This window comes from Pezoporus occidentalis, unplaced genomic scaffold (assembly GCF_034315485.1).
Source record: "Pezoporus occidentalis ecotype Australia unplaced genomic scaffold, CSIRO_AGI_Poc_V1 ctg159, whole genome shotgun sequence".
NCBI classification, from domain to species: domain Eukaryota; kingdom Metazoa; phylum Chordata; class Aves; order Psittaciformes; family Psittacidae; genus Pezoporus; species Pezoporus occidentalis.
In genome coordinates this window covers 2,440,430-2,465,327 of record NW_026913415.1, presented here as the reverse complement: position 1 = coordinate 2,465,327, position 24,898 = coordinate 2,440,430, and the positions used below count along the sequence as shown (strand labels likewise).

Here is a 24,898-nt window from a genome sequence, read left to right as displayed (position 1 = left end):
ATTCAGCCTTGAACAGGTACTATAAGAACACAAGGGAATCGATGGAATGAAGAACCAGTATCACAGGAAAGGGCAAAGGAGGTTATTTTGGATTCAAGGAGAGGTTGAAAGAGGATGTAGATGTACAACACATGGAAAAAGAACAAAAAAAGCTGTTGCAATAGAAGGGAAATATTTGTGCAAGTAAACTGAAGCCTCAGTGATTTATGGCTGCACTGTGGTTGGGAATTAAGCAGCAATGTTGCAGGGTGAGTGACCATGGCAGCTTAAACTTATCTAATCCTGGGGCTGTCAACTGTCTGTGTTTCCTCTCCCTCCTTGCTGTACCCTGCGAGGTGACAGTTGCACATGCTAGTTAGACCACAGGCAGATCTGCTGCCTGGGAGGCTGAGGCAGTCCTGATTTAGGGTGCAGATGCTGTGGTTTCTGAGATAGGGCTTATATATTCTTCAGGAAAACAGGGTGAGGAGAATAAAGCAAATTTGAGATGGATCCCCCCAAACCAAAGAAAGAGTAAATGAGTACAAAGTCCTTTTAAGATCTGTCTAGAGCCAAATCCCTTTACAGGGATCAGCCATAGAGACAAAACCCAGATGAATCTCACAAGCAGGGATTGCTGTCTCCGTAAGAGGAGATTTCATCTCTCCTTTAGATGCGGCTGCAGTGGCTCCATTTTTAACAAGTTCAAGTCTTACTCATGTTAGCAGGCAACAGGCAAAGAAAAACTGTTGAGTAAGGAACTGCCTGTTTGCAGTTGGCATACGTATGTGCACACAAGGGCACAGAATGAACAGTGAGAACACTACTCCCATCCCCTGCTTGGTAGAAAGCCTGCGATCTAGGAATGAGCAAGTGCTATTACAGATTTCACATTCAAACAAGTATCTTTCTGTGTGCATTAAAGGACCAAAATATTCCTATAGTTATCATAAGTAAAATCTGGCTTTTTCATTTCTAAATTCATTGAAGTAAGGCAGTAGGAAGGCAAAAATATGGAGCAGAGAATCTGTTGTGGGCAGTGGGGAGCAGCAGTAACCTGTTCCCTTGGCACTAGTGCCGGTGCATGTCCTGGAGGCAAGCCTGTTCACAGAGCTCCAAGAAGACTGCAGGGCAGCATAGCTTACAAAGGATCCTTTAACTCAGATGTGCTTCAAGTGAGTTTTAGCATTTACTAAACATAGAGGGATGTTGAACAGAAATGTCAGAGTAACTTTACAGTGTGCTCACACTCTCGGATGCTGCTCGTGGCAGCGTGCCTGACTGCTGGAGTCACACAGGCCCGTATGACATTTCACTTACCTCTGGGAAGCATTTCTGGGACAAGGAAGCTGTGTACACAGCTATGGGATGTAGTGAATTGAATCTGGAAATACACCATCCAAATGTTTGGGCTGTGAGATGGCTGTGGAGAATGCGACCTGAGTGGTTTCTGCCAGGCAGAGGAAGCAATGTGTGAGGGTGTTTTACAGCAGCAATGCCTTCTTCCATTGGGATACCCTTAAAGAAAGAAAAAGGGAGTGGGGGGAACTGACATGCTCACTGTCAGGATATTACCAAGAACCTTTCCTGCTTTGCTCTATGGATGGCAAATCCTTGCTTCTTCTTTATTTCATAGCAGGATCTCTCCCTGGGATGTGTGTGTAACCTGCCCTTGGAAACATTAGGAAAACTGATGTTTTGGTTTTGAGATCCTGTTTCTTAAGGGGTGATCATATGCATCAGATGAGCATATGTCATCCTATTATTTTCTTGCAGTGGCAACAGTGGTAACAGTGGATCCATTGCACTGTTTCTGTATACTTTTATCTACATTATTATCTTGTCTGCAGCACAGACACTTTGCTGGTAGAGGCATTTGTCTCTGTCTCTTGTGGACCATTATCCCACTGTCTTTCCTTTCTCCCCCTGCTTGTGATAAGAGTGTCCATTAGGGAAGCAGGAATTACTGCTTTCAAGAACAGTAGCACTGGAAATGTTACTACAACCTGCAGGTTTGCAAAGATGTTCTGCAGAAATTGATCCTGGCTCTTGAAGCAGTCCAGGGCTGCAAATCTTCACAGAAGCCCTAGGGCCTGGGTGAGCAGCACCAAGGCTGCCATCAGCCACTGCCATTCATCCCCAGAGCTTGCCCTATTCCTCTTAGTCCCAGCAATAAGGAAGCAAAGCCACAAGCAGAAGTGTCCAACCTCTGCTTGACAGAGGATCCGTCCCAAGTCCCAAAACTCTAACAGCTCTTTTCTTCACAGTCATGGTGGGAAGCAATAAACTAGTGCATTTATTAAATGCTAACTGCTATGGGGACAGTGGATGGATGTATAAACTGTGTTCAGTTCATATATAAGCACTTATATTGTACATAAACTGCTTGAGGGAAGGAACATACTCATTCTCTTTATGGTTACACAGTCCATGATTTTACCATAATGCTCTAACATAAAGCCCAGATAACATTCCTCACTACGTTTTCAGTAACATCATCACTATGTACTGGTTAGCTGGGGCTCTCAAAGTAAAAATGGCTTGTCCTAATCCTGTTGTGAGTCAGTGGGAGGACCAGGAGCAGAACACAGAAATCCTCTCCCAGTGCCACACTCGGAACATGTCGGAACTTTCCTCCCTTCCCTTTCTGGGTGGGTTCCCACTATTTCCTCAGCAGCACTGGCTGTGCTGTGGCTCTGATTTACCATTGCTGCAGTGCAATCTGGAAGTTGGGAAAATGGCAAAGGAAGTACAAGACTAATTGTTTTTCTTCTCATTACTCGGATGTTTTTGTCTGAGATGCACTGGGGTGTGCTCTGATAGATCACATGGACAGGGACAAGCCTGACGCATGGACTAGTGTGATGGGGAGGGACTGCAGTCCTACAGCACGCAGAGGAACGGGGCCCTGGAAAGAGATAAGAGCCTTGGCTTTGGGGCAGCAAACACCTCCCAGCCCTGTAACGTTGCCTGTCTGGTGTGGCTGGAAACCACGGATCACCTTGGCTGGCTCCAGTTGCCATGTGGGGTCACAGGACAGGACAGGCTGCAAAAGGACCCAAAAGCACAAGCAAATCCCATGTGTTGCACAGGAGATGGGGTGGTGAATGCCAAAGCAAGGGAAGCAGCACTCATGAGCAAGCATCTCAGAAATACACACTTCCAATTTCCTGCAGATCCCACATCCACGTTCCTAAGCTCTCCACATGCCTACTTTCTCGCATCTTCCCATTAAAAACCCCACCAGTAACAGGGTGGCTGTGCCACTGCCCTGTGGATCAGTGTCCATCCTTCTCTTCTCCTCTTGCACCTCCACAGCAGGTCACTGTCTTATTGAGAGTCCTGTGCCACTGAGCTGACTCTGACCATTCGTTTTAGAGAACATATGATAAGAGGAGCTGTTGTCCTTAAGAGCTGTGAATATATCTCTGCTCTGCAAAGAACACACACCCAAAGCTAACCGTGACTTCCCCAAAAAGACAGCAAGAGCTGCTTTCCACACAGCAAAATGTGCAGCCCACTTCACTTTCTCAGTATTAAAACCCAAACTTGGTTTAATAAAAACTTTTACAGATTTTCACTTTGCAGGGACCTCATCCCTGCCTGTGCCCTTAGCCCCGTCCCAGTGACCACTGCTCTGGGCAAATCTAAATCCATTGGGATTTCCCAGTTCGCTCCATACGACTGACAGTAGGTGTCTGGTAAACCTGCAAACTTAGTGCACAAATGAGCTCAACTCTTTATCTTTCTGTCTTTAGTGCAAGGAGTTCACCCTCCACACTGGCTACGAGGTGCTTGTACAGCGGCTGTTGGATGGGAGGAAGATGTGCAAAGATGTGGAGGATTTGCTCAAGCAAAGGTAAGAGAATCAGACTGAGAGGTCTGAACAGCCTCTGGTTCCTGTCCTGTTTGGCATCTGGAAAGGAATAGCAGGCTGGTTCTGAACCTGGTAATTTGAGTCCGAGCCTTGTGATATAGACAGCAAACAGGAAAACCAGAAGGTTGAAAAAGCAAGAAGCCCAGAGCTCCTTCATGAGCCAGGTCTTATCAGTCCTGAATCACACAGCAGCACACACGTCCCCAAGTAACACTACTGAGTTTCCCCTTTTGCAGGGAGCAAATCACTTGCACATTTTCCTTTCTCTTTGAACTCACTGTTGCCACGGGCACTGTTTCAGTTTTCTGGAGCTACCAACAACGGCCCGTTTTTCTAACACAAACCCATATAACAGAAGCCTTTCCCAAGATAGCCTGCATCGTTCACCAACACTACCAGACTTTGAGTAACAACCTTGTACTTTATGTCCATCCTTTACATGCTGCTTGGGTGCCTCTCAACAGCTGCTGTAGGCTGCTGACACTTCTGTGGGTGAGAAAACACATGTTACACAGCTGCTCTGGCTCCTTTGCCATTCAGTGTTGTACTTCTTACTTGGAAAAATACACCCGAGATGTGGTTCTGGTTTAAGTGGCTGGGTTTAACAGCTCCAACGTGTAGCATGAGGCACATACATGCTCATGCGTGACCCGGAGGAAGACCACACCATACAGGTTATGGATTCAGCAGGTAGTCCTAGAGCAGCCCATTGCAGAACTGTCTCCTTGTGAATACTGCTCAGCCTTCCTCGGTCACAGCCTGCTTTTTCTTCCCAGGCTGTCCCCATCTGGTTGTAGGCTGGTTTTCTGAAGACTGCTTTTCAAACACAGGGACTTTGGAGGGGACCTGATGGTCAGACTGAAAGTTGACTATCTCACAGGGTGTGAAGAGTCTCCCATCAAAATCTGAACCTAGTTGAATTGCTTTTCTTGACCACCACTGGAAACCTGTTTTGCGTCACAAGCCCTGAAGACCAATGGCCACTTAGCTTCAGCTGTTTGAAACAGCTCCTTTGTGACTCCTAACTTACCGAGATCAGAACTCATTGCAGGCTTCAGGAAGGCTCTGCATGGCAGCACGCTTCTGATGCCAAATACACCTGTGCTTTTTAACACAACACTCTAGAGGTTTCTGCAAGTTACAGGATAAGGTTCTTCCTGGCTTGTGGCAGAGGCACAAAAGACTTCCCACAAAGAAAAATACATGTATGGTCATCTTGCAGATCTGAAAGCCACAAGAACGACTGTTTCCATGAACTTTTGCACACCCACAAAACATTTCAGTGAGTGTGCAAACATGTATGTGCATGCTGGGGGAGGAGGAAAAGGAGAAAAGATAGTGGGCACTGACTTCACTGACTTGCAGAAAGAAGGTGTCGCCTCAGTTTATCCCTGGAGGATGTTTGCTTCAGGTCGTTCTCATGTCATTCATGGGACAGGGAAACCTAGAAGCTGTGTGCAACAGTACTGGAATTAGGAAAGGCAGCACCAAGATGTGAAGTGATGGTGCCAGCCCCCTGTCAAACTCCTCTGACCCTGGGTTAGTCTAGTCCCATGCCTGAGCTTTCAGGAAGAGATGATCCAAGGGTTTTGCAGGAGCTGGGACTGACTTAAGAGCTGGCCAGGTTTTTTCCCTGTCATATAGCAAGCAAGCCTGTGTGTACCAAGCAAGCCAAGTGGGACCGTAGCACTGGGGTTGTTCTAATTGCTGTACACCCACTGGCATTAAGCAAAGGCTCTGCCACTTGTGTTTCTTGTTATAAAAATCAGAAGAAAATTAACCTATTTTACTTCTGCAGCATTGTGTCTCTGAGGTATATTTCCATCTCAATGAAACTCCATCCATCTAATGTGAAAATAAAGTGGTACTTCAATGTGGCCTATCATTATACTTTGCACCCTGTTCTTCTAGGAGGAATCCCAAAGCAGTGACATAGGAACAGCCCACTACAACTCAGCCATTTCTAGCACAGGATGACAGCAATTAACTAACTGCACATGCAGTATTGGATGCATGGGAGCCATAGACAGAGGCCAAGAGCAGCCTCTGCTCCAGGCTATAGTGACCGTAGGCTGCTGTATGACCAACACTGCTACTCTGTCAGCCTGACAGATACCTGGGACTGGGGGAAGTCCCCAGGAGGAGCTTGCCACAGGTCAGGAAGATGGTTACAACCATGGAAGATGGTTGCAAAACAGTGAAATTGCACCAGAGCCACTGGTACAATACAAGGTGCTCCCAGCCATCAGGCGCAGAGGAACAGCCGAATGCATGCTCGAGTGTTCCCAAACAGAGACGTGTCCTACAGCTGCCGTGCTGAACACTGCGAAACCTGCCCCCAAACCACTGGAAATCACCAATAGCAATAATAAAGCACAGTGTGGCCGAGCAGGAGGATGGGTGGAAGAACAAGCCAGCGGGGTTGCATGGCCTCGCACCCACATGGAAATGCCTTCCTTGAACAAAGAGCGCGTTTCTCTAAGATGCCAAGTTTCAGACTCAAAACTGTTTGAAATGCTTTGAAACCGCTTTTGAGAAGTGGAATTACCCCAAACACCCCCTTCCCCCCCAAATCCTAGCACCAGGCTATCAGTTCATTATCCATTCAATAGATTTCAGCAGCTACTCAAGGACTGAAAACTTACTCCCCCCCGGTCTTGCACTCAGGAGAAAAGCAATAACAGAGAACAGAAATCTCTTCCAGAGCTGGGGGAATGGGAAACAGCAAAGCAGTACTCGTATTTCTTTATTACCCATAGAAACAGAACCACTTCCCCGAGTCACCAGTTCCGGTTCCCCATTAGGTGAGACATCGCATCGTATTGTGCCCTCCGCAAAACTATCACAGCCTCACCTTCCCCCTCTGCCTCCACCGCAGCTCTTTCAAGCTGCACTTCATGTTTCTACTGCTACTGCCTGCTCTCATTTATTCACAACCTCTCAAACGTGTCCTTCAGAAGCTACTCTCCCCTCCCCTCCCAGCCTTCTTTTTGATGGGTCAAGTCAGCTCTCTTCTTTTTGGCTTTTGCTGCAAAAGAGCATCTTTGCTACACTTCTGTACCCCTTCTTCTAATGAAATCCAATGTTTTGGGGACAGAGTTGTCCATAGGACTCCACAGTAATCAAAGCCATGGCGACGGGCTTCCTTTTCCCTCATTTCTTCTAGAAATAGCTCTCCAAATATTTGAGAGGTAAATCATAGCACGAGAACTGAGATAGAGAAAGTAAAGAAACTGTATTTCTCATGTTCTGTACCTCAGATGCAATTACAAGGTTTACGTGAATGTGATCCTGGTACCACTAAGAGAAACTGAGTGAAGTTTTTCTCTTAACAGAGCACAAGCAGAAGAGAGATATGGGAAAGAGCTGATTCAAATCGCCCGAAAAGCAGGAGGACAAACGGAAATCAAGTAAGGAATTCTGTCCTTATTAATGCAAACAAAAGCATTTTGGAAACAATATCAGACTCCTGTGTTTTGCCTGTGAATAGGGCCATAAGCTGCTCACTATAGTGAGCAGCGTACAGGAAGAAAGGGGGAAACACCGTAGTCCTATTTGGGAATTCCCAGTAGGTCTTCACTGGGAAATTTTTCATTTCAGGATTCCTAAAAATGCTTCCAAAACCAAACTAAGCAATGGGGGAAAATGGAACGGAAAAGGTTGTGAATTGTTTAGGATGGTGGCTTGGCAATTCTGGGAAAATGGTGGAGATGAAGAAACTGTGACAGAACAAATGCAAAGTGTAAAGACACCAAAAATCAGTTTTCTGCAGCAGGAAAAAGGCTCAGTTTAGGAACACAAACTTTAAACCTCTTTGAAGGGACTTAATTTGAAACAAATCAATGAACTACTGAATACACTAAAATGACATAGATTTTTCTCTGTCTTCTACCACTACTATCTGAGATCACATATAAATTGTGTTGTGAGGGGAAGATATATGTTGGCATGGAATTTAACTTAATAAACACTGCTGATAAACTGCTGCTATTATTGATGGTAGCAGCAATAATGAGACATTCTGTCATTATTGCAACAAGTAATAATACAGTAATAAGGTGGCAGAGGATGAAGATTTGGGGTCACAGAAGACAAGTCTGAAAGAGAAGACCTCAATCAAACACAGAACAGCTCTATTGATCCCTGGGGCCCACTATCCTCATCCATCCTGTATCTCATTTCTTAATTGCAGTCTCCTTTTCACATTAATTCACCACTCTCCGTTTCCTGCTCGGAGCTTATGGGAAAGCTTGACCTCAAACCCCTGCACCACCACGGCATGGAAGTGCAAGGCAATCCCCGTAGCACTTGCTATCCATTTGGTGGTGGCACATCCAGGCTAACAGGGAAACTTGTGTTACCCAGGCGCCTGGTAGTGCAGGGAGCACTGAGGGTGACTATAGAGAACATGCAAGCCTCTCCTCCCCCAGTGGCCTCTGCCTCTCCCTTGCTTCTGAGTGATGCAGTAAGGTATAGCAAGGCTCCTTGCTAAGGCTGCTGGAGATGGCTTCTACCTTCCCTGGTGTCTCGATTCACTGACCTGATCAGAGGAAAGGAAGGAGAAGAAAAATGTTTTGAAGTTAAAATAGCAGATGAATGATGCACAGCTTCTTCCAAAGTAAAGGCAAAGATTTCCAGGATTAACCAAAGGATCTACCTCCATTTCTTTACTGGCAACACAAGGCAGGCAGAGCAAACGTGTGCAGAAACAGCCAGCTCTGGCTGCCCTTCTGTGACTTAGTGGGTAATTCATGGCTCTGACTCTTCCTAAGAGATTATAAGAGCTTGATTTAGAGGCAGAGCCAAGCCCCAGAGTTGGGATATGGATCCAAGCTCCCCCTCAAGTTGTGGGAAGTTTGGACTCAGGCCCAGCTCTACTTTGATCCCTCAATTTTATAGCTTGACATAGAGAGAGAAGGCTGAATATCCCAACAAAGCATGCTTCAGAGCTGGTAGTGACCAGCTTTGTGCTGATGTCTCTCTGTCTCTGTGCTGAAGCAGAGAGGGGACACTTTGCTTTCTGCCATCCAGCATTCTCTGGGTGTTTAAGGGGTTATACAGATGGGCAGTGAAGGGCACTTTAAAATCTGAGAGAACCAGGGTCTATCCAAAGGCTGGAACAACTCACAAAGGGAAGTATTTGGGTTTAATGCCTTAAGATTTGTGATACGGTGTGAAGCTTGTGTTTGTTTGTGTGGCATTGATTGCTGGCAGCAGGTCTGCTCCCAAGGACACTCCTTCAGGGAGACCAGTGGGAGGGAACCTCTGCAATACCTATAATAAGAAAAGCTTGAAAGAACTATGCTACAAATATCCCCGTGCATTATTCCAAGTGCTTCCTCTTTAAAGGACTCCCTATTGGCACAATGAGTCCTAATAGTACTATAAGTGACTGAGAGGCTGAACGGGACTGTACACATATTGAAATGCAGCTTTTGAGAGCAAATAAAGTCTAGTGAAGGTGTGTGCATGTGTTTATACCTAAAACTTGCATTGGACAATTGCATTTGACATTTGACAACATTTTTAGCAGAACATTTCACAGCCATACTCTATTGCAGAGGGCAGGAATTACTGATTCCATGCTCCGTGCTACAGAGGGCAGGAATTACTGATTCCATGCTCCGTACTACAGAGGGCAGGAATTACTGATTCCATGCTCCGTGCTACAGAGGGCAGGAATTACTGATTCCATGTTCTGTATTGCAAAGGGCAGGAATTACTGATTCCATGTTCTGTATTGCAAAGGGCAGGAATTACTGATTCCATGCTCTGTGCTGCAGAGGAGCAGGAACTACTGATTTTAGATCACTCATTTTCTTGCTAGTGCAAAATTTTTATCCTGTAGTCTTAATTTCAGTCATCTTTTAAACTTTTCTGATACTAAGGTTTTCTGTCACTTCTCCTCGGAAATCATTTCACACCCCAGTAGGTCTCAATAGCAGGAAGGTCCCCAATACACTTCCAAAAAGTCAATAAAAAGAACATAGAAAATCCATCCACAACAACCACCTAAAAACTTCCAGTATCAGAAAATACCCAGAAGACCTGAAGAGAAACAACTGCAAGGCCAATTAATTCTGTTTAGCACAACTTCTGCAATGAATGAATTGGCTGCAGAAACCTCCCATCACTCCACCAGTGGTGGAGCATCCAAGTGATGCTCTGTAGCCGCTATGGAAGGGCAGAGCAGGGGAGAGGTGTCGGGAAGCTGGACTGAGCAGCAGTCCCCATGCAGGGGCCTTTTGGCAAACCCATCTCCGCCCCAGCCAACACCAGATCTGCCCAACTGGATGTGGTGGCACTGCTCCATGTCACGGGCAGCCCATTCATGTGCCCATGTCATCCCAGTACCAATGTGAACAGCTCTTTCCAGCTCCAGAAACACAGTCCCTGATGGCTGCCCAGTTCTTCCCATCTCAAACCTTTGGATATTGAAATACGTAGAGAAAAAAGATTCCCTTCTACCCCAGTGAATCACAGAGAAGATTTCCTTCTCCCCCAGACTTTTGCTTCAGCTGGAGCAAAGTGCTGAACTCAGCTAAAGGTATAAATAGATCCAACTGCCCATTATGATTCACTGAAAGACACAGATGAAGAAATATGCTGCTGCCTCACAGCAAGATAGTAGGGAAGGCTTGCTGAAATGTAACAGCAACTGTGGGGCCACTCTCCATTGCTTTGAGGAAAATTTAGGTGACAGCAGCCATCAGGTTTCCATCCTATATGCTGTCTAGTGCTTGTTCCCTCAGTATCCTTACAGCTCCTCTGCTGGAGATCTGACCTCTGGGGGTGCTTGTGCTTGGCAGAGACAAGCCAAGACTGTTCTAGGACACTTCACTACTGAGTGCCAGCAGTGATATAACATCACGACCTGGGAAAAGAGGACAGTGTTGTGTCTCCATCTGCAGACTCCTCAGCACCAGAAATACAAGGAATCACACTTTGACCTGAGAACTAGCAGGGGACAAGTTTTTAGCACTGCTACAGGATGTGCAAGCTGACTTCAGCGAGATCCTCACTGCTCCTTTTTAAACCAGCATTGGAAATGGCCATGGTGAGCCTACGGGTGTAGAAAACCTTTATCTTTTATTTAAAAATTAAAACTGAAACAACAGAAAAGCCAAGGACAGGGTTTCTGAAAGCAGCTGGTGCTGGTTACCATGGGCATAGCAAACAAACACTCCAGCTTCCAGCTCAAGAAACAGAAGTTCCCTTTAAGTGCTGCCTAACAGCCACAGGGCACAATCGTTCAATAGTCCTGACTGATTCAAGCAAATTCAGGCTGCTTGCCCTTGCCTTGAGCACTGCAGCTGCTAGAAACTACTTCCTATAGGGAAGGGAGAGAAATCCTCCTCCCAAGCCATGACACAGATCTCGCTGAGCAGTGCTATAGGTCTTGGCAAGTTCATTCTAGTGTACAGAAGGATGCACACAACTTGAATCTAAATGCAAGACTGCAAGAGGGTCACAGAGGCTCAGACCAAAAGCCCTTCAGCCTAATAGGCTCTCCCAAAAACTAGGTCCCAGGAGAGGAGTGGAATAACAGGGCAAGCATATGAGGTCCTATCTCCTAAACAAACTGAAGGGGGCTACAAGGATGCTGGAGAGGGACCCTTCATCAGGGACTGTAGCAATAGGACAAGGGGTGATGGGTTCAAACTTAAAGAGGGGAAGTTCAGGTTTGATATAAGGAAGAAATTCTTCCCTGTGAGGGTGCTGAGGTGCTGGCACAGGGTGACCAGAGAAGCTGTGGCTGCCCCATCCCTGCCAGTGTCCAAGGCCGCGTTGGATGAGGCTTGGATCAACCTGGTCTAATATGAGGCAGCCCTGCCTGTGGCTGGGGGTTGGAACTGTATGATCTTAACGTCCTTTCCAACCCAAACCATTCCGTGGTTCTATGGTTCTAAGTTCAAACTGCAGTGTTGGTTTGCACTCTCCATACTGTGTTGCTCACATGGGAAGGGATGCACAGAAACTTGGTATTTGAGATCAAGTTTGCAAGTGTTTGCTGGTAGTGCACACAGTACTGATGTCCACACACTATAGATGGCTCTCAGCACACTTCATGCCTTTAAGAGGAAACACCTTTGCAGCTGCAAGGTGACTGGGAATTTCTATGCAGTAGCTTTGGGCACCTCTTCAGCAGCACAACATGAAAACAGAGCCCAGTTTTCAGATACATCCCCAGCTTCAGTTGAAATAAAGCCTCTGAGAACTCTGTTCTTTCGTACAATAACTGATGTAAACAGTCGCTGGTTAAATTCTGCCTATTCTGACAACAGCTATTTCTGTCATTTGCTCTGCCTGTCTCTTCTCATGTATATGATTTCCTACTGTTCTTCTTCCCTCTTTTCCTCTGCCATCTCCTTCAGATCTTGGGATAGGGCTGTTCCATTAAGCCTGTGTGTACTCTGCCCTTCTCTGCAGTGCCTGAAATAGAGTATTTCAGAGAGCGTGAGGTGAGGGCATCTGTAACGAAATGCCAATTGCTGCTTCCTCTGTATAAATATAGGGCAACTGTCACTTAATATACAGAACTCTCTGTATTATTCACACAAAGCAGGCATTTGTGAACTGAAGCTAAAAGGCATTTGGGAAGGTCACATCCTTCCATAATTAGTTATTCTCCACTCAAACGTTCTGAACCCACACAGAGCATATAAACTTGTGCTTTGAACTTTCAGGACTATGGAAACACATAGTTTGAAAGAGCTAAGGCCCTGCTCAGTTCTTGTCACACCCAGCCTATGTAAGCTCTCTAGTGATGGGGATACGCACTTCTGAGCAGTGCTGCTCTCTTTCCAAGAGATATGGGGAAGTTTATTTTTATGTTAAAGGCACAAAAGATGTTTGGATGGTTTTATTCTTTATTTGAATAGCAGAGGTCATTCTGGAGTCACAAGGGGTCTGATCTGTAGTCTATGGGCACAGATCTATAGGGAAGAGAAAGTACATGGAAATCTCATCCTGCTTATCCCTTTGCCCCAGCAAAGTCTGGGGTGATGCATCCATGCTCCCAGTAACCAGGCCTAGGAGTGATGGTACATCCCCCATTCAGTCTGGGGCTGTTCCATTTCTGACCCTTATCTGAAAATACCTGAGCATCAGGGCAAAACACGGTGCAGACACACTGCAGCACCAGAGCAACCCTCCACATTGGTTGCTACTTTCATAACTGCTCATGATGGCCAGTGTCTTGCTAGCATGAATTTATAGATAGTCAGAAACTGAGATGCCCCGCGCAAAGAAGGAGTGCTGCTCATGCCTCTTGTGCACTTACAGGTGGCTTCAACATCACACCACAGCTGGGACCTGTGCAGAAATCTTTCCAGTTGCACCACGGAGCGGTTTTGCCTTTCTGTTTATAGCTCCCCTGAGAGCCAGAAGAAAACATCCTGGCTAAATTAAGTCTTTGATGTTTTCACCACATCCTTGCTAAGCAATGTTAGATGCAATTCTTCTAGGCAACACTCTGCTGCGTGTCTGGTAGTGGCTTGGGTTCACAGAGGACACCACCTCCCCCTTCTTTTCCTTTTTGCAATGCAGACAGAGTCCCGAGGGCAAATTATTTGAGACCAGATGCTTCCGACCTTGGGTCCCCACACTTTGCTGCTGTCACTGGGCTGTACACAAAGAAACGTTGGTTAAACTACATGGGGTCTTTCTTCCCTGTGTGGCAGGAGGAGAGATGCTAACCATGGCCTCAGAGGAGACTGGCACTGGGTTGGTTTTGTAACCATGTTATCAGGATGTAAGTTATTGGAGACAGAGGGTGAAGAGCTCTGCTGGGAAGTGGTCTGTAGAGTTCATGTGGCAGAGAATTCTCTCCATTTCAGAAAGAGTGTTTTTAACAATTACGATAAGAACAGAACATTGTAGACCACGTTGCTGCTCAAACTGAAACCCACCAGAAAGGGAGGTGAGGTTATTTCACACTCCACCAAGCAAAGACAGAAAGAAAATTAAAAAAGACCTGTGGTTTTCCGGGTAGAAGGGCCTGTTTTACCTTCCTGTGTAAGAGATGTAAAGGGAGTCTCTGAATTACTCAAACCAGTCTCTAAAAGCAAGTATATATATAAAAATGCCCACAACATCAAGGCTAAAGCTGAAAACAAAAAGGTGTGGTACAACCATGTAGGTGGTGAGTGAGCCGTGACCTGCACTGCCACCGAGACAGCTCTGCTGTGTACACCTCTGGTGCCATGAAACTCAATTTTGGATGAGTGGGAAGGTACCAGGGCCTTCCTACAGTCCGTTTCCTGGTGGTCCTCATGTCACATAGGCCTGCTGTCCGGCAACAACCCAGATCTCTAGCAAAAAACAGACCCAAAAACAGAGAGAAAGCAAACACAGAGAGCAGCCAGGACAAGTCCACTTGGAAGTCCACAAGTCTTCAGGACAAGTCCACATCCCATGCTGTTCCAATCACTTCCTTCTCCTGAACCAGGTACAACCTAATTCTGCACAGTGCATGAGTAGAAAGGATTATGATCAGATGCACTGCTCCTCATACCTGGACTGTGATGGTGGGCAAATGCCAAACAAAGCACTCAAATACAGGAAGCATTTGCTGCCTGGGAAGCACAGGACAGGTTCTGCTGGGAGAGAAATCAAGCCAAGCTCTCAAATGATGCATTCTGCAACATTTATCCTGTCAGAGGAGAGCCACAGGGACTAGCAGTCAGTGCCCTGGAGACACAGGGTTGCCTTCCCAGCTTTGGTGTGCTGGGTAAATCTGGGTACGTTCATTTTGGAAAGCATTTTGCAATCTACAGAACAAGAATGCTGAACAATGGGTGAGCTTTGTTGTAATGAGCTTCCCCCCTTGGTTTCCCTGTTCCTCTAAAAGCTCTGCTATTGTCCTTCTCCTTCTCCAACTGAAAAAACGAGCACTGGGAAGTGCAGCTTTTACAAGAGCAGCTCAATGCAGCTCAGTGGAGCAGCAGGAGAGTACAGAACCAGAAGGCAGCAGCCAGGGTGGGTGCTCCCGAAGACGACGAGAGTATTTTAGCCACTAGATGGCAAAGATCACCCGAAGTTGCTGCAGAGCCGCTGTTGCACAGGTTGTATCGGTTCCCTTTACTCCGGATTCAGGGTCAATCCTGTTTCTGCCAGAAATTCATTGTGACAAATCCAATCTTCAGATGTCCAAGGGGGAGTCCTTTAACAAACACCACAGTAAACTTGTGCCCAACCCTGTTTTCAAGGAGGCATCTGCAGAGGGCTCCAGGTAGGGAGGACAGAACTCATCCAGGAAGGTGAGAAACCCTCACTTCTGATGCTTCAGAATAAAGCCCTTATCGATCCCATTAGAAAGTCAGACCCACCCATGAGAAATGGATAACAGATGCTGCACATACAAACCAGCACAACCACAATTAAAACTCACTTGGATGTCAGCTACATGAGTTGCTTCCATTAAAACCTCCAAAGCATTGGAATGCTGCATTTCACTGATCTAATCAGAACCCATAGAAGCAATAAGGAGCTAATCTGTAGTGCTGCTGCAGCAGCCCTAAATCCTAAGGGAATACCTGATGGATCCATGGATCAAAATTGGATTTATTTTTTCTCTCCCACACACCACTTGGCACAATGATGTATTTGGTACTCCCTTGAGCCCCGTAAGGATGAGGGATCTGAGCCAATGATTATAGAAGATTACTACAGAAATAAGGAAGGAAATGGCTGAAGCCTTTTTCAATCTACTTATGGAATGTGGCTTGTCCCAGTCAGCAGCTAGCGAACTGGCTGGACAAATCTTCTGTGCAAGGAGCAAAAGGCCAGAGCTTTCTGGAAAGACCATTTGAGACCATGCAGGGAGCAAACTGGTCTCTCTCCAGGTCAGAGCCAGATGTGTTATTATACGAGAAGACACACTTGTCCTTACAGAGAGCCAGCAAAAAGGAGAAAAGCTTCATGTATGGATCATGAGCTGCTCTGGTAGCTCAGATGCCTGGAAAACAGAAAAGCAGGGAGCTGCTTGTGTCCTTGATACGTACTGAGCAAGTGCTGGTTTCAGTACGCACCATGGCAATTCTGCCAGCCTCTGTATAGCCTGAATCATCAGCAGCAAGTGGAAAAAAGCAGTCTTTGGGCACAAGAGATCAACACAGCGTGCACAGAGGGTGTGCAGTTTGCAGGTGTCCTCTGCTTTTTAAATGGCACCACTTACCCATTTCAGGCATGAAGTTGGCATATTCTCCACCTCCTATTGGAAAATCCACACTGAAAAAAGCAATTTATTATTCCTTGAATATGCGTAGTTTTTCAAAATAATCCATTAGAGCTTTGGGGTGAGCAAAAGCTCTCTCTGCTGCTCGTATTCAACCTGCCTTTTAATTGCAAGCTTTTAACTAGCTTAGCTTGTTTCCTTTGTGTGGTGAGAATTTTGTTTCCATCAATATTTCATATCACGGTTTTGTTTCCTTTCCCCTCTAAAATGAGCCTTCAAAATGTTTGAGTATTACTAGGACAATACTGAAAAGTACTTGATCCAGCACGTTTCCTGTCCTGTCTCAGGAGATTCACCTCAACCAATCTAGTTGACAGCTGAAAGAATCAAGCAGTTAGCTCAGTACTCATCTTCTCTGCCTGCAAGTCTTCTCCTCATATTTCTATACCAATGTGGATTTGGCAGTGGACTGCAAAGCAATATCACTGAGAGGTCCAGCCTTTCCCATCTCCTGTGCATTTTAGTTATGCCTGGCAAGGCAGCCCTGCTACTGGGAGAGCAAGCTTTGATTAGGAAACAGATGTCCAGCCTAAATTAACACAGGGCAATTAGGATCCTTCATGTGTCTCTTAAGGCACCTGAAACGGCCCAGGAGATACAGAATTTCCCTGCCCATCTGCAGCTGCACATGGCTGGGAAGTGATATGCATCCTCTTCTGGGCTCTCCTAGTAGCCAGGCTGCAGCCAGGAAGACTGCAGGGGCTTCATTAACAGGCTGTTCCCTGGGTGCCCACCTGGCATAGACCAGGGCTCCACGGAGATCCCAGACCTGTTTCCTTGAGGAAACACTCTGGGGCTTGAAGGCACGCTTTCTAACCTGGGAAACCTCCAGCTCACACCACAGCCCTGGTTTCTGTGTACAGAAATGCCCTGCCAGCCTCCAGGCTCGGAGCTAGAGGAGGTTAAGTTGAAAATGCTCTTACAGACCAGGCTCTTTCCCACCACTTCTCTCTGGTATCTCTGGTGCTTGCTTAAAATGGACCCTGGATTGTGAAAAGACCAGGACATCAAGCAATCTGTTGCCCTTTCATGCCCTTCTGCAACTCTACGTTGTAGGACCACTTATTTATGTAGGTCCATCTGGACGAGCAGCATAACATCTCGTTTTGCTCATCTCCGCGCTGTACTTCACAGCCCAGCACCGAGGCCTGATTTCACGGCATGGTTTATTCATGCTGTGCTTCTGGGATGCCCAAAATCCCCGGGAGCAGCAGGGTTTCAAAGCTTCCCCAAGCTCTCTGCACCGTTTGTGTGTGTTAAAGGAGAGCGAGCTGTGCCACACGGGGGTGCTCGGGAAGCACGGTACGGAGGATGCTGCAGAGCGGAGCTGCTCTAGCTTCAAGGGTGACCGAGGAGGAGAAATTTGCTGGTGCCGCATTCGACACAGAGGGTGGAGCTGGCTTCGTTCTACACTTCAGACTAGTGCTCCAAACCCCAGTTCCCCTTGACCGTCTTTATTTCATGCAATCGACTCGTAACCATGGGCAAGGTGCACGAATAGAGAAACGCCTGTTAACGTTCGCAGCCACAAATAGAGTGGGATTAAAAAAGAGGGTGCACATGAGGAGTAGCACAATTCCTTGCTTCATGAAGCATTTTATTGCATTTCCTGATGGGAACAGATTGATGCTGTTGTGCTTGTTAGCGTGGTCAACTTTTATTACAAGACTATTAAGAGTTTTATCCCCTATTCTGAGGGAAAGCTTTTTCTCTAGATTCACAGTCCTTAGAAGCCTGTACTAACAAAGTGCACTTGTTTCTGCCACACAGCACACTGAAGGCAGCATTTGAGAGGCTCAAGCAACGTAAGTATTTACAGCTTCCTTTCTGACCTGGGTAAGACAGGCACCCAATGTGCTCACCCCCTCGGGGGGGCTTTCATCCTCTTTCCCCCTCCATTTCCAACTTTTCTATCCTGGTCTGTAGTGGGGAGAGTGGAGGGAAAGGACTCACTGGGAGTCCTCCAAGGCTGGGCACTCAACCCACTCTCTGCTGGCAAAGAAAATGGCTTGTTCCTCAAATTACCTTTGTGTGGATGAGGTCACAAGATACCAGCTCTGTTCCCCCTGCTGCAAGCCCCCGGCCTCAAACCAGCACGCTCTCTAAATGTACCCGAGGCTGAACAAAACCCTTTCACACACAGAAAATGCAGCACCATCACAGCGACTGGGCTATGGCACCTGCTGCTTAGATAAAAACACCCTTTGAAAGGCAGCTGGAGAATGATGGTATTTTTAGAGCCTGGGTGGGGGAGCTCAATACTGCTGGAAGTGGTGGGGTTCCATTTCAGAGGCACCAATGCGGACAAATGGGGAGGAGTTACCGGCCACTTCAAACAGCATCAGCCAGGTGCTCTGACATTCAATCAATCCCTGCCAACCCTGTGGAATTCTCAGCTTGCAGCCTCCTCTAATGACACTTGTACAAGGCTGGGTGCAACTGGAAGCAGAGGCAATGACAATCCAGCAGTGTAGTGGAAGGAAGGCAGACACAGGGGATGGCGGTAGAGGCCAGGGCTCCTTCCCTCCCTCTGCCCCACATCTGGCCTCCAGCCCCAGAAGGTGCCTGGGGTAAACAGGGCTCCTCACTTGCCAAGGCTGCTCTGAGTGCGTGTTCCTCCTCTGCAGCAAGGAGTGTTGCCCATGCATTGTGCAGCCCTGAGAGGACCTGCAGTAAGCCTTATTGAGATTGTGGGAGCCCTCGGCAATGTCAGTGCATGCACAAACATAGGGAAGCCTTTTGTTATGGCTGCTTTGTACATTAACAAGTCATGCAGTAGCCACATCCCAGAAACATCTCCTGACAAACATGACCTTGTATTTCAAAACCTGTCCACTGACTGTATGTGAATTCTGATTTGCTTTAGAAATTGAAAGTGTTGGAAACTCTCACCTCCAGCTAGCAGTAATGCTGAAGGATGAACTGAAAGGAATAGAGGAGTTCCGAGAAAGACAGAAGGAACAAAGGAAAAAGGTGAGGAACCAGAGAAATGTCGAAACAGATTGGGTCAATAGTCCATCCCGATGGCCTGTCTCCAGCCAGGGGCTGTGAATACTGCCCAAGAGGATGAAACGTGTCCAGTGTGCCCTGCTCGCGCCATACACCGGGCTGTGGCAGAAAATCTTTCTGTTCCCAGCTGGAAATAAAGCAGTGCTCTGAACTCAGGAGACAGAGGCTTTACTCACTTTTACTCTCTTGGGTGTAACTGCAGATACTATTATTATTCCTGCAAGACCGTAATTCCTCCTTTGCTCTTTTTAATACCCTTGCTAATTGGGTTTCTTTGGTATGATCCTGCATCATCTCTAACACGCACTACGATGAAGGGGTAATGCAAACATTTAGAAACATAAAAGCAAATTACTATCATGCTGAATGCAACACCAGTATATGCTCTATTACAAATACGTGGAATAAACAGTGTCTAGTTGATGCTGTGTAACAAAAATTTCAGTACCTTTAAGGCCATTTCATTCCCTATGACCATATCCAGCTCTAAGTCCCTTGAAAGAGTAGCTCCCAACAGAGACAACAGTGGTCACTTAACACCTTCTCTGGTTCCATGGGGTTGAGAGGACAAAGATGGGACAGTCACTTAACATTGAAAGCACTGATGGAGGAGTAAAATGTTCAGTTCTTGGCTAATTCTAAATAAATGAAAATGCCATGACCAATATCCAATGGCATAAAAGTCTTGTGCCTACAACCCTGACACACAGGAACTTGGAATAGCGAGGGGCTCCAAACATTAAAGCAGGTAAAACCAGTGCTGCTACTGAGATTTGAGGTCCACTGCAATCTGATGAAGTAAATAAGGCATGCAAAGACAGACAGCAAGCACCTAGTTCATCACCATTTGTATCCCCACCACTTTGCCATAGGATTTCCAAAGAGAGAGGTTCCCTCTCCTATTGAAAACACTAACAACTGGAAACAGAGAGACCTGGAAAAAACTGTTTTGGAAACTTAGGCAAGCTTTTTGCTCTGTCCAGCATGTGGCTGTGGGGGAGTCAACATTAGACAGGATAGTCAGCATTTGTGGTAAGCTCCCAAAATCCTGTGATTTGTGTTTCACTGGAGCTGCTCTCAGGACTGTGCTATTTAGCCCAATAAAGCAAGCCTCTGGGTAGCCCCACAGAGAGTTTTGCTTGAGCAGAATATAAAGGACCAAAAGTCCCACTGAGGAAACACATACCCTGCCAAGTACGAGCATATCTCACTGCCACATAAGGCTGGGCATATCACAACTAAAGCCATAAAAGAGAATTCAGCATTGTCCTTTGGGGACAACTGACCAGACGATGGTATGGAAATCAAACTGCATTGAGCATAACTTTGCCAGAAGCAATGGAATATAAATTACACAGGGATTGTTTGTGTCTAAAATGAACAAGTACCCTTGCTCATGTAGGTGAGACTATGGTTTGGTCTGCAAAGATGTGGGATCAAGGTCTTGCAACACCAAAGGAACTCTGCTGGCGGAGCTAATGGGCACTGTGACTGGGTGTTACACTGCTTAATCTCCTTAAGAAAATAAAAGGAGGGGGGGAGGCAGAGAAAATGGAGATCTCCATCCTCTCTGCTATTAATGGCAACCACTGAAGCAGAATTATCTTGGATTATTGTTTTTACCTGGCACCTTGATGCTCTCAGTATCACTTAGAAACTGTCCTGAGTAAAAGCAGAGTGAAGTCATTTTCCTCATCCTGCCACTAGAAGAGGGGGGAAAAAGTCTGATGCAAGAAATGCTAAATTCTATGTGTTTCTTACAGTACGAGTCTGCAATGGAGCGCATGCAAAAGAGCAAATTATCCCATTATAAGAAAACAATGGAGGTAAGCAAGGAGGTTTTGTGCAGGTTTCTCAATGCAAACAGGCCCTGGTTTGAGGCAGGGTGAATCTGCATCACTTGTACCTATAATTAAAGAAAGGTCAAGAGTGTGTGAGTGTGCAAGAGTGTGTGAGAGAGAGGCTGTGATTCCTGCTCCAAGGAGAAAGCTGATCTCTGCTGCACCCACTGAAGAGTCTCCAAAATAAGTATTCAGAAAGTCATTTGGAATGAGCAACGCCCCAGGTCACACAGGATTTCATTCTTCCTAGGCAAGGATACTTACAGAAGCACACTGAATTTTTCAGTCTGTGTAAATACAATTTTAAAACCAGTGATGGAGTCTTGTAAACAGGAGGAAACCTCTCCAACTGGAACTGCAGGCAGCTGGGTTTGATTTCCAATGGGCAATTGCCTCTAAAGAAAAGTAGTTGCAGATCTGCCAGTGCTACAGCTGGAACTGTACTAACAATTTTAATTTAAACACAGCTTAAATTAGAGATTCTAAGTGAATCTCTGAGACACGTATGTCTGCTTGTGTAAAGAAGGATTTCTTTTGTTTCCAAGACTATGGAGTGGTGGCTCGGTCTCACAGCTTGGAACAATGGGCAAGGCAACACACTGACTTCAGCACCTGATGCTCCAAGTCATACATAGGAATGTGTGCTCCTAAGTGTGTCTCTGCACTGTAGCTCGGACAGATGCCTGATGCACTGATGGCGCTAGAGCTGCCTGTGTGTTCATGAGCACCCCTGCAGGGAGCTTGCTGCAGCTGTGTAAATCAAACAATTTCAGGGCTGCAGGAAAAGAACCCAATTCCTAGCCCAGTTCTTCAGCTCTGTTTTTCTGTTGCTCCAACTTTGGCACTGATTTTCCCCTCAGACTGCAAACCAGAAAATGCCTAGAATATCATTGGAGACAGTCCCTAACCCAGACCCTTACATTTGGTTTCATTTCCATACAGTCAAAGAAGACTTATGAACAGAAGTGCAAGGAGGCAGATGAGGCAGAGCAGTCCTTTGAACGGACAAGTGCTTCAGGCAACCAGAAGCAAACAGAAAAGGTACCTCACAGGACAGTGTTATCTGGGGTTTATCTTTTCAAGGTACAACTGAATCCTATTGAACAGCCCATTCTGTGGGCTGCCAGGGACTTCATTCCCTTCTAATTAGCCCTTTGAATCAAAATGAAAACAAAGCCCCTTCCCAAGGAGGTCTTCCTTCGCAAGCCTTGGTAACCCCAATGTTGTTCTGCAATAGGCCATGGGTTTTCAAAAAGGCTGGGGAGGGATTAAGTTATCCAATTCATTTATCCCAGGCTATAATCCAGTTGCTCTATGCATCCTGAAGGGAAACCGAAGGAGATTTTTCTTGGAAATTCTAATAAGGAAGGAACAAGTCAGAAGTGTGTCATGCGGTAGGATTTGCCTTTTAGCTGCTTACATTTAGTAGGCAGAGGATCTTACATTAAAATGCATATTTTTCCTCAACATTTTTCTCCTTATGGTTAGTTTAATTTCTATGAAATTTACAAACTCAAAAATAAATCACTGGAAATTAAGGCACTGCAGTTCTTCATTGCATCGTCTTGATACTTGCAGCTGACAATTCACTAACTTTTAATGGGAACATTTTACAGCGGAACAGATGGAGAAAACAAAATAAATGAACTCCCTTTGGCTCGATAAAAATCAGTGCAGTGTAAGCAAAAAGGATCAAAAATCATCTCAAGGAGCAGGGGGATGGAGGCTCTAAAAACAGCATCACAACTTCGCATTTTATTTCCAGCATTTGCTAATCTTTGATGAACAAAACCCTCCAGCTTAGCTGCAGAGAGGGGGTGAAATCCTGGCCCTACTGAAATGACACCGGAACACTTAGCACCTTCAATGGCATCAAAACCTGACCCAGCTCCTGTCATGCAGAAGGATCCCAGGGTGCTTCCTTGCCATGACTGCCACACACATGCCAGCACATTTGAAATGTGCAGAGGCATCCCACAAGAAACACTGCGGGCTGTTTAATTCTGTGCAGCACTCGCAAACAGTTTGGGTCAGGAAGCAGGTAAGAACGAAGCTTATGTTCCCAGCTTACTACACATTTTCCAACCAGCTGTGATGAGGAATATGGTCATAGGAACCCCTACCTGAGCCTTGTCTTGAAGGGCAGAATGGAAGAATGTATTACACTGATGTCTAGAGTCGTGTGTTAATGTACTGTCATCACCATCTGTGCAGAAAGAGCTGGGAGTACAGAGCTGTCAGTAATAGCTGTAGTCCTGTTTGCTAAACGCTGCAGGGTTTTAAAAAGGAAAAGTTCTACTTGGTGTGAATTTTGCTTTTAGGCTTCTGAGTTGGCCTGGGAAATGCTTTGGTATTTGTATTATAAGTATTTATAAGTATTATAAAGGCTGTATTCTTTTCATCTGTGTTAAATAAGTAGCTTTGGAAGATGAAGAATTTCAACTGCCATTTATTTCTGCTTGTAAGTTATCTATTAGAAAAGCACATCAAATACTTAAGAAAAACCAATTCAGCCAACAGAAACAAGATTCAGGCTGGATCGTGCTGGCACCAAGCTCCTATGGCAGGGATGTCTGCATGGAAAGATGTAAATTGCCAGATTTCCCTTGAAGTCAGTGGACCCATAGCTGCATCTGTGAAATTCTGGTCCCTGCCTCTCCATAGCACACATTCAACAGAACCACACATAAAGGCAGGACAGTGTCTGCAAATTTGAGAAGGGAAAAGGAGCTGGCAGCAAAAAAATGGGCCAGCAGCAAAACATATGGTCAGAAATTAATTTGAGGTCTTTCTTTTCCTGTTTCAGAGTCAGAACAAAGCCAAGCAATGCAGAGACGCAGCAAATGAAGCAGGTGATGCTCTCTTTTCAACTGAACTAAGATTTCTTTCAGCAAAGATCTGCCAGCATGCTGATTTTGAAAGAACACCATCCAAAGCATCCTGGCTGCCTCTGTTTGAAGTCAGGTTTCCCAAAGGCACCTACACTCAGAGATTAATGAAGCAGCTTCTAAAGAACAGCAACCTGATAGTCCCCTGCATTTCCTTTCCTTTGTGGGAATGCAAGTCTCGTCCTTTCATTACAGAATTCGTAGACCTCCTTTAGGGACTTCACCCAAGAAATAAAAGCTCCCTTAAAACAAGTTTGAAAGCACAGAAGAATGATACTCAAATTGCTCTCAATTGGCCCAAACCAGATACGCAGTCCCCAGGTTCCCTGTGCATGAGCATGGTAGCATTCTCCAGGCAGGAACACAGTGCATGTCCAGAAGGACAGGCCAACAGTCACCTGAGCTGGTTCATGAGTTCAGACTTGCCCCTCACTGCTCATGTAAGAGTTTACACTAAAGCACATTTTACCTGGCTGGCTCATCACAGAGCAAGCCTAAGGATGCTCAGTGCTCAAGCACTGAGGCTCTTCATCTCCAATTTGCATTATCCCCACTGTGAAGTTTACAGGTGATCTGCAAACCACACAGAGAGAATCCTCTTCACTCTAGTATAAAGTCACAAAGAAGAAACCCCCAAATACCCTGTGGCCCACCAGTTTCAAACTCACGCATTCTTGTGATACTCTAGCAAACCACAGGCCTAAAGTGCAAGAACCACAGCAAAGTCCCAATAGAAGGGACAAGAAAAAGGCCATATCATTTTTTCCCCCTAACTGTTGGATTTCTATTATGTGTGTGTGTGTTTACAGAGAATGTGTACAAACAGAACATTGAGCAGCTGGATAAGGTCAGGACAGAGTGGGAACAGGAACATATCAAAACCTGCCAGGTAAACATTGACTTTCGCAGTGATGTATTTGTGTGCTCTGTATTTGATCTTACTTGCAGGTATCAGGCTTAGACCTGAGATTTGGCCCCAAGGGTTTTCCTGTTTGCTCTATGTGGAGTCTCAGTAGATGTCTTTGCAAAAATACTGCAAAAGCTGGAGTTGATTTAGACATAGCTG

At 45.9% G+C, this 24,898-nt stretch overlaps 1 protein-coding gene across 2 annotated transcripts in view; it reads left to right on the top strand.

Annotated features, from left to right (window-relative positions):
* Nucleotides 1-24,898, top strand: part of PSTPIP1 (proline-serine-threonine phosphatase interacting protein 1) — a 53,129-nt gene that overhangs the window by 14,721 nt on the left and 13,510 nt on the right. For both annotated transcript variants that reach the window (XM_062612241.1, XM_062612240.1), the window contains 8 exons: nucleotides 3,738-3,838; nucleotides 7,192-7,266; nucleotides 17,865-17,899; nucleotides 18,961-19,067; nucleotides 20,867-20,929; nucleotides 21,887-21,985; nucleotides 23,751-23,796; nucleotides 24,642-24,721. In XM_062612241.1, coding sequence (XP_062468225.1) covers nucleotides 3,738-3,838; nucleotides 7,192-7,266; nucleotides 17,865-17,899; nucleotides 18,961-19,067; nucleotides 20,867-20,929; nucleotides 21,887-21,985; nucleotides 23,751-23,796; nucleotides 24,642-24,721 — 606 coding nt within the window. The remainder of the gene's footprint in view (nucleotides 1-3,737; nucleotides 3,839-7,191; nucleotides 7,267-17,864; nucleotides 17,900-18,960; nucleotides 19,068-20,866; nucleotides 20,930-21,886; nucleotides 21,986-23,750; nucleotides 23,797-24,641; nucleotides 24,722-24,898) is intronic.